This window comes from Perognathus longimembris, chromosome 22 (assembly GCF_023159225.1).
Source record: "Perognathus longimembris pacificus isolate PPM17 chromosome 22, ASM2315922v1, whole genome shotgun sequence".
NCBI classification, from domain to species: domain Eukaryota; kingdom Metazoa; phylum Chordata; class Mammalia; order Rodentia; family Heteromyidae; genus Perognathus; species Perognathus longimembris.
This window is the reverse complement of record NC_063182.1, coordinates 24,109,423-24,124,209: the sequence shown is the minus strand read 5'-3', so window position 1 is coordinate 24,124,209 and position 14,787 is coordinate 24,109,423. Positions and strand designations below refer to the sequence as shown.

At 35.3% G+C, this 14,787-nt stretch overlaps 1 protein-coding gene across 7 annotated transcripts in view; it reads left to right on the top strand.

Annotated features, from left to right (window-relative positions):
• Kiaa0825 (KIAA0825 ortholog) overlaps positions 1 to 14,787 on the top strand; it is a 393,831-nt gene that overhangs the window by 117,409 nt on the left and 261,635 nt on the right. For 6 of the 7 annotated variants that reach the window (XM_048331257.1, XM_048331260.1, XM_048331259.1 and 3 more), the window contains one exon: positions 1,865 to 2,047. In XM_048331257.1, the coding sequence (XP_048187214.1) occupies positions 1,865 to 2,047 (183 nt within the window). Of the gene's footprint in view, positions 1 to 1,864; positions 2,048 to 3,656; positions 4,168 to 14,787 lie in introns of those variants that run through there. The other variant, XM_048331263.1, reaches the window with a different exon arrangement.

Here is a 14,787-nt window from a genome sequence, read left to right as displayed (position 1 = left end):
CTGCCTTTTAGGTTTTTTAATACAATTCAGGAGGACGCTACAGACATCAGACACATTTTTTCTCCTCGTTTTGGCAGGAGAAATCATTTCCTGATCATGTTCTTGTAAAGTATGCTGCAACTTGAAGGGCGCTGAGGTCCTGCTACAGTGTTTCATAAATATGGTATTTTAGCACAGGCTGTTTTGAATTACTGACCAAGCTGTTTCAAAAAGTTGAACTCTGAAGTATAGATGGTGAATCTTTTTCAAAACAAGGAATATCTTCACTCTCTTTCTTATGTAGTATAAGTCACTTTTGACAATGAAGTAGCCAGTCTTTATGAGATACTTGTGAAATCAGAATCACTATTAGCACATGAATTAGATAAAATTTTTAACTAATTAACTGCCCTATGGAGACTTAGGTTTATTTTCTGGATAGTTTCACACAAAATGCCATGCAAATTTAGAAATATTGTTTCTAGCTTTTGTAAGCATATATATGTTTTATGTTATATATGTATGTGTATATATATGTTTTATAAGTTACATGTATGTATGTGTATATATATGTTTGAATTGTTAATCTTAAACCACCATTGTTAGTGTGAAAATCAGATTATATGGATTTTACATTAATAATTGTTAATTTAGAAATTAGAAAAAAAGTGTGTGAAAATGATAATTAAACCTTTTTAAGATGATCGATGTTTTTAGTATTCTAGTCACATGTAGCAAAAACCATATATAGTTGGCATATTATTATACATAAAATTTGTTTTATATAATAAATTAGAGGCCTAACTGACATTTAAAAAGATGTCCAAACTTTTGTTTGTTTGTTTTTGTTTTATTGGTCAGTTGTGGGGGCTTGAACTTAAGGCCTAGGCACTGTCCCTGAGCTCTTTTTTGCTCAAGGCTAGCACTCTACACTTTGAGCCACAGCTCCCTTTTCAATTTTTAAATGGTTAATTGGTGATAAAGAGTCTCACAGGAACATTTCTACGTGGGCTGGCTTCAAACCATGTTGTTTTTAGTTACTTTAAGCTTTAGGAGTGGGGTCAGGAAGGAAAAAACTGAGAGAAGGGAGGAGGTGACACTATTCAAAAATACTCATTACCTGACCTATGTAACTGTAACTCTTCTGTACATCACCTTTACAATAAAAATTATTATAAAATAAACTTTAAGCTCTCTATTTTAAGTCTTAGTTCAAGAGAGAATGAATTAATGGAGTCTGTTCAACTTACTCATATGCCAAAAATCTTTAAAATATCTTTGAGTTTCTATCAAAACTCAACAAAAAGGAGAGAAATAGGTTGAAGAGCAGAGAGTTCATGGATTTGGGGATGCAGTTGGATAGGAAATATAAATTTTATTTCTCTGTAACAAATTAAGATAATAATGGTTAATAAAAATATTAAGCATTTCAGAGTACTGAGCAGATTTTTAACATTCTCAATGCAAAGAAATGACATATGTCTAAGATTATCACCAATATGTCAATTATCCTGACTTGATTTTTACACATTGTATTCATGGGGTGAGATATAGCACTGTACTCCATAAGTACATAAAAATAAGAGAGGTTATTTTAAAATATAAATATTAAATAATAAAACTTCAAGAAAGATGAAAATAAAGAAATGTTTCAGACTAAAACAAATAACGCATCAGACTTTATACAAGATAAGGGAATCGTGGGTTAGCTCTTACCTAGACTCTCAAACGATATCTCATATTTTTTGTTTCTGGGCTCTATAGATACAATACCTAATCAAATTTGTCTGTTCTTACATATCCTTAGTAAGAGAACTGTGGATAAAAGTGTACATGCTAAGTAGATTATTTGTTTAACATGAATTTTTCTTTTTCTTTCTAATAGACTTGATATCACAACAATTTTCACATGTACAGAGAATATGTTATGGTCAATTTGCTCATCTGTACGGGAACTTGTGAGTCCTCATGCACATAGAAATGATAAAATTTTAAAGATTCATTCCCACTGTAATAATCTGTTTACAACATTAGCCATTTTGACTTCACCATTAACAGAATTATATAAGTAAGTATCAAATATACTTTATTTTTAGCTTTGGTAATATGTACAAAATTAATATTTACTTTCATACTACTGTTAAGTTGTGGTGAGTACCAAGTGGATCTTTTAAGTGATTTTTAATTATTGTGGCATTTTCTAAAACTACAACCAATCAATTTGAGTTTCCTAATTCCCAAAGAAATGGAACCTCCTCAGATATGTTATTTTGCTCTTGACCAACCCATGCAGCTAAGAAGCATCAAATGCAATTACATGTTAAGTCTTACTTTCTAGGTTAAATGATCAAATTATTTTAATGGATTAGTAATCTTAGTCATTACTTTTTCTGTATAAAAGAAGAAAATCACATTTAGTTGCTTCTAGCTTTTTAAAAATGTGTTTTTATGCAATCATTTGGTGTAAACCATTTTATGCAAAATCACTTGGTGTAAACCAACTGAACAACTCATGGGGGGGGGAGGCGGGAGAGGGAAAGGGAGGCAGAGTGGGGAAGCAAGGGAAGAGGTAACAAATTGTACAAGAAATGTCCCCACTGCCTTACGTATGAAATTGTAACCCCTCTGTGCATCACCTTGACAATAAAATTATTTAGAAAAAATGTGTTTTTACTGTCTTCAATTTTATATAATGTAATTTGCTCTAATTAAAACAAATATTTTAACTGAGGTGCTGGTGATTTAGACCTATATTCCTAGCAACTTGGAAGACTGAGATTAGGAAGACTGATTTGTGGCTAGCCAAGGCATATACATGTGACCCTTCTCCACCAATAGCTGGGTATGATGGTGTATGCCTGTCCTCCCAGCTGCATAGGAATCTGAGATTGAGGGCATTGTGGTTTTTAAGCCAGCCCAAGCAGAAAAGTTCACAAGATTTGTTCTTATTGGCTTACTGTATTGTTATTTTAGAGGTGATATACAGAGGGATTGCAATTGCATGCATCAGGCAATGAGTACATTTCCTTTGGTACAGTGTCATCTGTTCCTTCACTGTATCACAGTCCCTCCCTCCTGTCTCCACTCACAAGTTGTATAGTAAACTATACCCAGAAAAGAAAAGAAAAGTTCCAAAATATACTTAACTCTGAAAGAGACTGAATGGCTATACCTTTCAGTAAACATGCCATAGATTTGCACTTTTGACAGTAGACTTTAGTGTCTCAAATAGGAATAGAATTAATCATAATGGGAAAATATTAAAAATATTTTACTTAAGCAAACAAGCTTTGGAAAAATCTACATATTTTGAACTCTTTATTTCTAGTTAATTTAACTGAAACTTGTAATATTATGGAAGGTGAGATAGTTCTTGTAATTCAAACATTAATATAATTTCATTTAATTCTTCCTCCAAAAGTGGCATTTTAATATTGAGTGACTCTATAGGTGTACATTTCGTTTATTGAATGGCACACACAATAAAATTTGCATAACTTAACTATTTTATCTATTATGCTGAAGTTTTCTATGCTATAGTGCTTTGGTAATGTGATATTCAATTTATTTTTATTTTCCAATAAAATTTTGAACTTTCATGCTAGGTATTCTACTAGTAATTAACAACTTAAAACATTCACTTGCTTCTTGACTTTTAGTAATCCAGTCATTTTCAGATTCTTTCTTCTAGAAACTCTTGAGAACTAACTTTAGAGGTGGAGAATTCTTTCATAAAAGGGAAGGAGCAGAGAAGAATCACCATAAGGTTGAGATTATGTACATAATGGTTCATGATCATAAAAAGCTTAAATCTGAAGCCCATAATAAATCCTAGTAAATGAAACTGATTTACCATAGATGAAAAAATTGCTATGCTCTCCGTTCAATGGGTCATTTCATCTAAGAAGAAGGCCCTGTGAAAATCAGGAACAAAGTAGACAAATTTCATGGATTGGTCATGGTGAGCAATATTGAATTTCATGGTCTGTCACAGATGAATTGAAAATTTTTAGCCCCCCAACACATTTGTAAAACAAATAAATTATGACCATAGATTGAATATTTTAATAATAGTACTTATAACATATTTTCATTATTATTAACCTATGGCCTTTTGACACATTTCTAAACAAGTATGTACATACTCACATTTCTATGATTTGTGCATTTGATATTGCAGTATAACCAGCTTTGGCAAATTTAAATTGCTAATGTTAACCAGGATTATAGAACATTTTACACCAAGCACTGTCTCCAGCTTTTCTTAATAAAAAACGTAGATAGCTATAGTATTTTCAAGAATGAGAAAATTCTAGATATATTTTTATTGTTTTAAAAGTTTATTGTTATTAAATAGGTGATGTACAGAGGGGTTACAGTTACATAAGTCAGGTAATTAGTACATGTCTTTTTGGACAATGTCACCCCTTCCCTTGGTCTCTCCACACTTTCCCTCTCATACTTACCCATAAGTTTTAGAGTTCATTTTCAACATGGTGTCTAATGAGTAGCACCGCTGCATTTGTTCATCCTATGTCCCTCCATTTCTTTACTAAACACAGACCAACAAAGACCAAAAAAACCCCAACAATAACAACAAAGAAGAAAATCTCGTGTTTCCATTTGCTAAAGTAATAAATATTATTTTATATGATCCAAAGCACATAGGCAGGGCTGGGAATATGGCCTAGTTGCAAGAGTGTTTGCCTTGTATACATGAAGCCCTGGGTTTAATTTTCCAGCACCACATATCTAGAAAATGGCCAGAAGTGGCACTGTGGCTCAAGTGGCAGAGTGCTAGCCTTGAGCAAAAAGGAAGCCAGGGACAGTGCTCAGACCCTGAGTCCAAGCCCCAGGACTGGCAAAAGAAAAAAAACAACAGTCATAACAAAGCACATAGGCATTGTACTTTTGTGTTCCTCGTTTAAGAGTACATTTTCATTCTTTTAAAACATTTTCAACTAAAAAAATTACAACTCATGTTGATTACAATATTATCACTGTTTCTGAACAAGGAACTTAATCCTTTATATATTTTGCTTTCTGATGACAAAGGAAATCTTACAAGGCAGCATGATTTTTACCAACTAGGGAGAACTATATGTGTTTTGAAAGAATCCTGTTGACTTATTGAGCTTCACTTCCCAGATGGGAGATGAAGTTGTTACATAATTAGCATTCTATAAAACAATTTTCTGTATCTCATGTTAAAAAAATTAAATCATATGTTTGGGGAATTGGTCAAAAGTAACAATCACATGTTGACAGTATTGAATTTTCATAAACTGTATCTGCCATTTGTCATTAGATGAGATATACCTTCTAGCCTTTTAGGAAGGTGACTGCTTTTGTTTCAAGTACTTCTGACAGGTAAGCTGAATGTGTTTTTAATTCAAAGCTTAGTGAAGTACTGCTGAATCCCAGGGCAGGAATACATGATTTTAAAAGTCTTTTCAGGAAAGAAAACTGTTTGCAAAAGTGTGTGTTCTTTTTTAACTTCCCTTTGTAGATTTCTGTTAGAAAGCTAAAAGGAGTTTTTAGATTTGTCCTCTAGTGAAAAAGATTTGCTGAAACATAAAATATTCATCATGTATTTTCCAAAATGCTCATCACTTGCAGACTATTGTAAAGGCAGTGAAAGTATGTTCAGAAGAATGCTTGCGTGCACATTCACACACGTAATGATTTTCTATGTATCGTTTTGCTTGCATAGACTATTGGATTTTCTTTGTATAGAGCAAGCTAAAAACTAAGTCCTAATGGGCTTAGGGATGTAGCCTAGTGGTAAGTGTGGTTCTAGCTTCAGCCCTTAGATCCTTACAACCTTAGCAAGTAAAACTGCACTCCTTGATATTTAGGTAAATGTCATTTGATTTCAATTCAACAAGTGTTTTTGCCTCACTAGCTCCTGTAAAGAAACACAAAGTATACATCATTAGGCCAGATACAAAGCTGTCTTCATGGAATTTAGGAAGGCTGATAGAGCTTTAATAAATAAAACAATACTTTGCCTGAATAATAACTGGAAATCTTCATGTAAAGTGAAATATGACAGTCCATATAAACCAAATGTAGACATTCTCTCTTAGGAAATATGTAGTGTTAAAAAATTGACGAGTGAAAATGGGTGGACTACTTAGAGGTGGGATGCATTGTGAGCGGAGAGAACCAGAGAACAGGTAACAAGGGCATAAATGTGGAGTGAAGTATTTCATATGAATGTATGAACACAGATTAATGGAATCTGTTAAAATTCTTAAAAGTCAGGGTAAGGAAGTAAGAGAGGGTGTGAATTTCATCAAAATACATTGAACACATATTTGGAAACCTCACAGTCTGGCAACATGCAGGTGTGGAAACTCCCTTGTGCAATTAATATGTGTTAATAAAATGTGAGAAAAAGTTAAGCAGTAAGTTTACCTATTTCAAAAAGATTTCTTCTTTCCCTTCCTCCCTCCCTCTCATCTTTCTTTCCTTCTTTGATCTATCATGCGCTTGAACTTAGGGCCTGGGCACTATCTCTGAGCTCTTTTGCTCAAAGTTAGAACTCTACCACTTTGAATGACAGCTCAATTCCCAGGGTTTGTTGTTAATTGGATGTAAGAGTCTCATGGACTTTCCTGCGTGGTCTGGCTTTGAGTTTTGATCCTCAGGTCTCAACCTCCTTGAGTGACTAGAATTTCAGGCATGACCCATCAGCACCCAACTCAAAAGAAGTTTTGATGCATTCTAAGTGTAGAAATTTTGAATGTTGATTCTTCTACCACTCAGTTTTAGAGAAGACTAAGATTTCAGCACAAGGACCAACATACCAGCCAAAAGCTAGTCATCAGAGTACTGATTAGTAAGCCAAAAAATAGCAGACTAATGTTGGGGTTAACTAGAGGTGATAATTTCACTGCTCCTCAGAAAACAAAATATATTGATTTATTATGTAGCTTTTCATGTCTCAAGAATGGCTGGCACCATTTGGTAAAGAGACAGTTTTTCAAAAAATTAAGTGCCTGGAAATATGGTTTTATGAACCAGCAATGAAAGCATATGTCCATACAGAGAAAGGTACAGCAATGATTATTGCAGAAATTTTTAGAAGCACAAAACAGAAGCTACCCAAATGACTATCAACTGATAAATTGATAAGCAAAATGTGGCATCTGAATATAGTGGAATATGATTGAACAATAAAAATAAAAGGCCTAATGGAAGATGCCATGATACATTGAAATATAAATGAGTCTCAAAAACACTACCCAAAATGTGAAAGAATCCAGACAAAAGACAAAATTTTTATTTCACTTATTGGGAATACCAGAATAGACAGATCCATTCAGACAAAAATTATGTCAGTGGTTGCTAGGAACTGAGGGGTAGGGAGGGAAGAGTGATTGCTAACAGGTACAAGATTTCTTTAAGTGATAGAGAAATGTTCCAAAATTAGATAGCTATGAGGGCTATGTAACACTGAGTATTAAATATGTCATTTAATTGTACTTTAAATTCATCTTTGATATGTGACTGATGTGTCGCAAAGCTGCTAAAAATTAATATAGCATGGCCTGCCATGATTGCACATACCTATAATCTCAGCACAGAAGATTCTGGGGCAGGATTTTGAGTTCAAGGCTATCCTAAACTACATAGTAAGATTCTATTATGAAAAATAAACTAAATATATCCTAAATGGAAATAAAAAATAAAAGTATTTAAAACATCCATAATAAATGTTTGGCATAATATAAAATGATTGAAAAAGTAAAGGGTTGTTTGTTTTTTTGTTGTTCTTAGCTCTTTTGCTTAAAGAGAGGTTGATTTCTCTATGTGCCTTCTTCTAAATGTTACTTTTATGGGGAAATATCATTAAAAATAAACCAAGACAAACACATTAGAAAAAAATCAAACAAATCAGGTTCCAGAGTGGGGGAGTAGAGATGTTGAATGTCTGTGGCTCACAGTGGTAAGTCTAGCTACTCAGAAGGCTGAAATCTCGAGTGTCAAAGTGTGGAAGCCATCTCAGGTGGATAAACCTGTGAGTCTCTTATGACCAATGAACATGCAGAAAGGCAGAGTGGAGATGTTTTTCAAGTGCTAGAGCACCAATCAGCCTTGAGAAGAAAACACTAAGCAAGACTGTGAGGTTCTGAGTTCAAGCTCCAATACTGGCACAGAAAAGTGAGGGGCAGTCATTAGATTTGGAGATGGCGTGCCCTGAGTTTTTCACTTGCTGTTTTTTGCTTTTATAGTGTGATCTTCACACTTGTCTTCCCTAATTCACCCTTTTTCTCCTAAGCCAGGTTTGAAAATACAAAATACTGTATTTTCCTCTCTGTATCTCTGTCTCTCTCTCTCTGTTTCTCTGTCTCTGTCTCTCTGGCTCCCTCTCCTTCCATTTTTGTGTGTCTGCTATGGACCTATGGACCAGTGTCCTAACAATTTTCCAATTCGAAATCATCCATTTGTAAGAATATTAACTTATTTTTGGAATAATTACTTATTGTCAAAGTGATGTATAGAGGGGTTACAGTTTCATATGTAAGACAGTGGGTACATTTCTTGTACAATTTGTTATCTCCATAAGGAATTCAAACCCATGTGTAAGAAAGAAATTTAGGGACCTATCCTATACTCCACATGCCTCACCTCTCTCTCAGACGATCGCATTTAAGCAATACGACCCCGGAATTAATAGTATTCAATATTCTGGAATATTTTTGAGACAAAATTTTGATCTTCTATTCAACCCCAGCTGGTCTTGAATTTATGAATAACACACTTTCTTTAAGCAAAGTAGAGACTTAGAATTCTATTTGAATTTTTTTCTTTTCTTTTTGGTGGTGTCTCATTCTTGTTAGGCAGGCACTCTACAGTTTCAGCCCTTCCCCCCAGCGCATAAGACTTACATGCAATACTCTGTGTTCAAGCCCCAGTGCCACCAAAAAAAGTCTTGAACTAGATTGGTGGGGTTTTTGTTGTTGTTGTTGTTGTTTTGCTCTGGATGTTCCAGTATATTCATAATAGCATCTGATTTTAGAATCATGGACAAGGCTCACATGAGCTTAGATAAACCATATATTCAATAGTTCCATTTTGAATTGATTCTTTTAAGTTGTGGCCTTCTGTTGGTATTTTCAAGAACCATGCTCTTCACAGATGGTACAAGTAATCTAATCTGATTCATCCACCATCTTAGAGCTTATACCCTTGGACTACCTTAATCCTATAATGGAGTTTTACACCATTAGCATTGTGAGACTAGTTCTGTTGTGAGTGAAGCATATAATAGAGTTGCACAAGGAAAGTATAAACCCAACTAACTCATTTTAGCTTTCAATTGTTCTCACTTTTAACATGCCTTGGATGTATTTTCTCTTAGTAGCTGGCTACAAAAGCTCAAGAACTCAAGAACCAATCAGTTTGTTAACGAAAAACCGGGGGGATGAGGGGAAAGAAAGGGCAAAAGAAGAAAGGTAAAAAAGGAAGAGAAGGAAGGAAGAAAGGAAGGCAGGAAGGAAGGAGGAAGGAGGAAGACAGTAAAAAAGAAATTGTGAAAAAAAGAAAGAGCACTATACAAGTATATCAGAAAACAAAAAGAAAATAAAAATTTAGGAGAAAGTGCTAAAGTGATGTTATGGGCAGCCCAGAGAGAAAATGTGAGGTTAAGAGAAGAAAAGTAACTGGTGTACTGATGTCCTCTGAGGAATACTAAGGCAAGGGATTCTCCCTAAGTTATTTGCAAAGCTAACTTTATTCACAGTCTGCTAATTTTGGAAGAAGAAATGTATTATTTCAACCTATAAGCAACAAGTTCTATTTCAAAGTATTTAAATATGATACTGTATATCAAAATTCTTTTATGTTCTAGTGGAAAAAAACAATGCTATAGTACCTATGATTGTATTTTACTCTCTGCTATAAATTATTCAGAGCATCCTCTCTTTAAACTGTATACCAGAACATCATTAGAGTTTATCTAATAGCTTGCTCATAATTTCATTCCCCCATTGAGGCTTGTGGGCCAATTTTCACCCTGTTATACTCTCCAGAATAGTGAAACTAATTTGAGATTCGTGCTGTGGAATTAAATGCTCATACAGATTCCACCCCCTCTGAGACCATAAACATCTGCCATAGCATCTCTTATAGCCAAATACCTTTCCTATTTCTAGTGAAACTGAGAAATCATGGTGGAGTCAAAGATTTTAGGTCCTGGCGGAACTGTCCAAGTAAATACTGTTGCATTCAATACCAAAAACCATTCTATTATATCTGATCTTCTTGTTTTTGTAATCTTGAGGATAAAACTGTAACCAGGCAACCATTTAGAACATTAGGAATCTCATTTCTGTTTTGAGCTAGTCATAGACCTTCTTAAGAAGTCTGTAACGATACATCTAACCTCTGCTGAGCCTTTATTGTGTTTAAGGCATTTTGCTAAATTTTTTATATATGCCATCTCACTATATCCTCACACTGAACTGTTGATTTTCATTTTATAAATGAGAATATAGGTGCTAAATAATTTTCCAGCTAATATTACATAACTAACAAAAAGTACAACTAGAATACAACCAGGCTGTCTGGCTCTATTGCTCCTTCGTGTGCCTGAACATTGGTTCTAAATGATCTTTGGTAATCCTACACTTGTTATATGGAGCAGTCAAAAAAAAGTAAAGTAGAAGGATTAAAGTACAGTTAAGTCAAAAAGCATAAAGAGGCCGTGAGATGGGAATTGGATTAAGCAAAGTAGGCAGGTAAGGATTGTTACAGGAGGTTTTAAATCACATAATGCAGGGAACTAGCTAACCATGACTGAGAGTCCATTCCAAATAGGTTTTCCTTATACGAGACATAGCCCCATAACTGAACAAGTGGGGATGTATGTGAATTTTTCAAAGAAGTAGTGGAAAACTAGGCATAGGCTATGATACTGTGTTTTGAACCATCTCTTCTAATTCTGTCCACTCGTCAAATACTTTAGCTTTTATCCACAGCCTATTTTTTTCTTGGCTTTACTGAGGGTTTGAGTTCAGATCCTTGTCCTTGCTAGGCAGGTGCTCTACCACTTAAAACACACCTCAACCCTTTTTGACTGAAGTTATTTTCTTTAAACAGGATCTTTTCATTGTTCGTGGTTGAACCACAATCCTCTTTCCTATGCCTCCTGTGTAGCTGTTGACCACAAACATTAACCACCATTCTCAGTTTATTGGTTAAGACACAGGTCTTGGAAACATTGTATTTTGACTAATTTCCAACTATAATGCTGAAATCAGGGCCTGGGTGCTGTCCCTGAGCTTTCTCCAAGGCTAGCACTCTACCACTTTGATCCACAACTCCATTTCTGGTTTTCTTGTGGTTAGTTGGAGATAAAAGTCTCATAGACTTTTCTGCCCAGGCTGGCTTTGAACCATGAGCCTCAGATCTCAGCCTTCCGAGTAGCTAGGATTACAGGCATGAGCCACCACCACCGACACCTGGCCTTTTTTTGTTTGTTTGCTTGTTTTTTTTTGTTTTTTTTTGGTTTTTTTTTTGTGCTAGCCCTGGGGCTTTTGTACTCAAGGCTAATACACAACCACTTGAGCCACAACTCCACTTCTGGCTTTTTGGGTAGTTAATTGAAGATATTAGTTTCATGGGCTTTCCTACTCAGGTGACTTTTAACCACAAATCACAGTTCAGCTTCTTAAGTAAAGATTACAGGTATGAGCCACTAGCATCTGGTTCATGTTGATTCTTGATAGTTATTTTGATTTTACCCCCATATTCCTTGATTGGCATCTGATAAATGTGCCTCTTCCCAATTAAAGTATATCCTCTTACCTGAGCTCTAGATAGCATTTATATCCTATTGTTCAGACTGTCTTTTGAGCATTGTTTCTGTTTCTGGGCTCAATGTACTGTAAATGGACTCAACATTCCTCAGGCTACACAAATGGGGCAAGGTCATCTATACATTTGTAATCACTAACTCCAATAATATTTTTCTGTACAAATCTCTCTGCAGTTTATCCACTATTGGCCATTTCTTTTCTCGTGGCTTTGCCAAGATTGTTTTCTATTGGCTTATTGCCTACTTCTCTAATGGTTTCTTCTCAGTTTCCTTTGAGTGCTTCTTTTTACTTATTTCACCTTTAAATGCCAGTATGTTGCAAAGATAACTATCCTCTTTGGGTAAATTTATTCACTCCTATGGCTTCATATTATGGTGAAGACTTTCACATTGATATCTCCAAACCAGGTTTGTTTTTTTAATGTCTTATGGCAGCAAAAACATTCCTATTTGGTGCACCTCTTTGGGTAGAATTGAAATATTTGAAGTCCTTTTAACACATCTTGAAATGAAACACAATACCTGAAAATATCTTAGGCTATTCCTTTTCAACTCTTACTTCCTATCTTCACCCTCATGCATCTTGAAACTCATTTCATTGGGGGATGAATAGAGTTAATTCTAGTATTGTGGCATTTATATGTATTCTATTTGCTTCCTGTTTACTCTGCTCTCTGCCTCTTCCCTTCATTTTGGTTCTTATCCTCTGACTGGTCTGTACAATATCATAATCATTATCCTTGATTTCCTTCTAATCCACTCTACTACTCTTATCCTCACTATAACTGAACTGATTTTTCTAAGATGCAAAAATGCTAATTTCACTGTCATGCTATAAATACTTTAGTGATTCCTCACTGCTGGCATGAAATTCATACTCCTTAGAGAAGCAAATCCTGGTACCTGACCTACCTTCTGCCTACTTCTGTAGCTCATGCAATGGATTGTGTGGGATGGAGGTATTAGAGCCTCACTGTGAAGCCTATGTAAAGAATTTTGTTCTAACCCAAAATTTAGTGAGGCAAAATAGGGCTTTCAAAGAGACAATGATACATTAAAAATTTAAAGAAATTCTAATTATATTTAATTAGAAAATATTCTACCCAGCAGGACAGGGGAAGTAAAAGGTCAAATGTGACATCTGGGGATACAAGAAGCCTGATGTTTTAGCAATGCTGAGTTGTGATGCAATGAACATAGTTGTGCTGGTGGCTTTAGTGTGGTCTTGCTTGTAGTCTTTTGGGTAGATGCCCAAAAGTGGGGCTGCTGGGTCGTAGGGGATCTCTATGTTCAGCTTTCTTGGGCACCTCCACACTGCTTTCCAGAGGGGTTGAACAAGTTGCATTCCCACCAACAACGTAGTAGGGTTCCCTTTTGGTCACATCCTCTCCAGCATTAGTTATTATTGGATTTCCTGATAATAGATATTTTTACTGGGATGAGGTGGAATCTCAATGTTGTTTTGATTTGCATTTCTTTTATGGCCAGTGATGTAGAGCACTTTTTCATGTGTCTCTTGGCCATTCTCATTTCCTCTTCAGAGAAGTCTCTTTTTAGGTCTTTAGCCCATTTATTGAGAGGGCTGTTGGTTCTTTATTAGTTTTGGAGGAATTTAACTTTTTGAGTTCTGTGTATATTTTAGATATCAGACCTTTGTTCATTGTATGGCTGGTAAAGATATTTCCCAATCTGTGGGCTTTCTATTTATCTTGGAAGCTATATCCTTTGCCCTGCAGAAGCTCTGCAGTTTGATACGGTCCCACTTGTCCAGCCTTTCCTTGATTTGTTGCATTTCTGGGCCTTTGTTGAGGAAGTTTCTTCCAGTGCTAAGAAGTCCTAGAGTTTCTCCTATTCCTTACTGTAGTGTTTTCAGGGTGTCTGCTTTTATTTCCAGGTTTTTGATCCATTTGGAATTGATTTTGGTGCGGGGTGTTAAATAGGGGTCTAGTTTTAGTTTGTTACAGGTGTTGACCCAGTTTTGCCAGCACCATTTGTTGAAGAGGCTGTCTTTGTTCCAACCTATATTTTTAGCTTCTTTTTCAAAGATTAGGGAGCTGTAGGTCTGTGGATTCATTTCTGGGTCTTCAGTTCTGTTCCATTGGCCTGTTCTTGTGCCAGTACCAAACTGTTTTTATTACTATAAGTTTGTAATACAGCTTAAAGTTTGGTATTGATATTCCTCCTCTACTGTTCTTTTTACTTAGGATTGTTTTTGCTATCTGGGGTTTTTTTATTGTTCCATATAAATTTCTTAATTGCTCCCTCTATTTCATTGAAGAATGATGTTGGGATATTAATGGGTATTGCACTGAATTTATAAATAGCTTTTGGTAATATTGCCATTTTCATGATGTTAATCCTCCCAGTCCAGGAGCACGGGAGGTTTTTCCATTTCTAGTGTTCTGCCATAATTTCTTTTTTCAGGTTTTTAAAGTTCTCAACATAGAGTTCTTTCAATACTTTGGTTAAGGTTATTCCTAGGTATTTTATGTTTTCTGAGTCTATTGCAAAAGGTGTCGCTTTTCTGATTTCAGCCTCGTTCTTCAGGTTGTTGGCATATATAAAAGCCATTGATTTTTGAGGATTTATTTTATATCCTGCTACTTTGCTGAAGTTTTGGATCAGCTCTAGTAGCTTGGGGGTAGAGTCTATGGGGTTCTTTGGGTATAGGATCATGTCATCTGCAAAGAGAGAATGTTTAACTTCATCTTTTCCTGTTTGAATCTGCTTTATGTTTTCTTCTTGCCTAATTGCTCTGGCCAGGAATTCTAGTACTATGTTGAAGAGGAGAGGAGAGAGAACACATCCTTGTCTTGCTCCTGATTTTAAAGGGAATAGCTTTAGCTTCTCGCCGTTAAGTATTATGCTCACTGTTGGTTTGCCATAAACTGCCTTTATTATATTCAGGAATGTTCCCTGAATCCCAGTTTTTCCAGAGCTTTTATCATAAATGGGTGTTGGATTTTATCAAACGCCTTTTC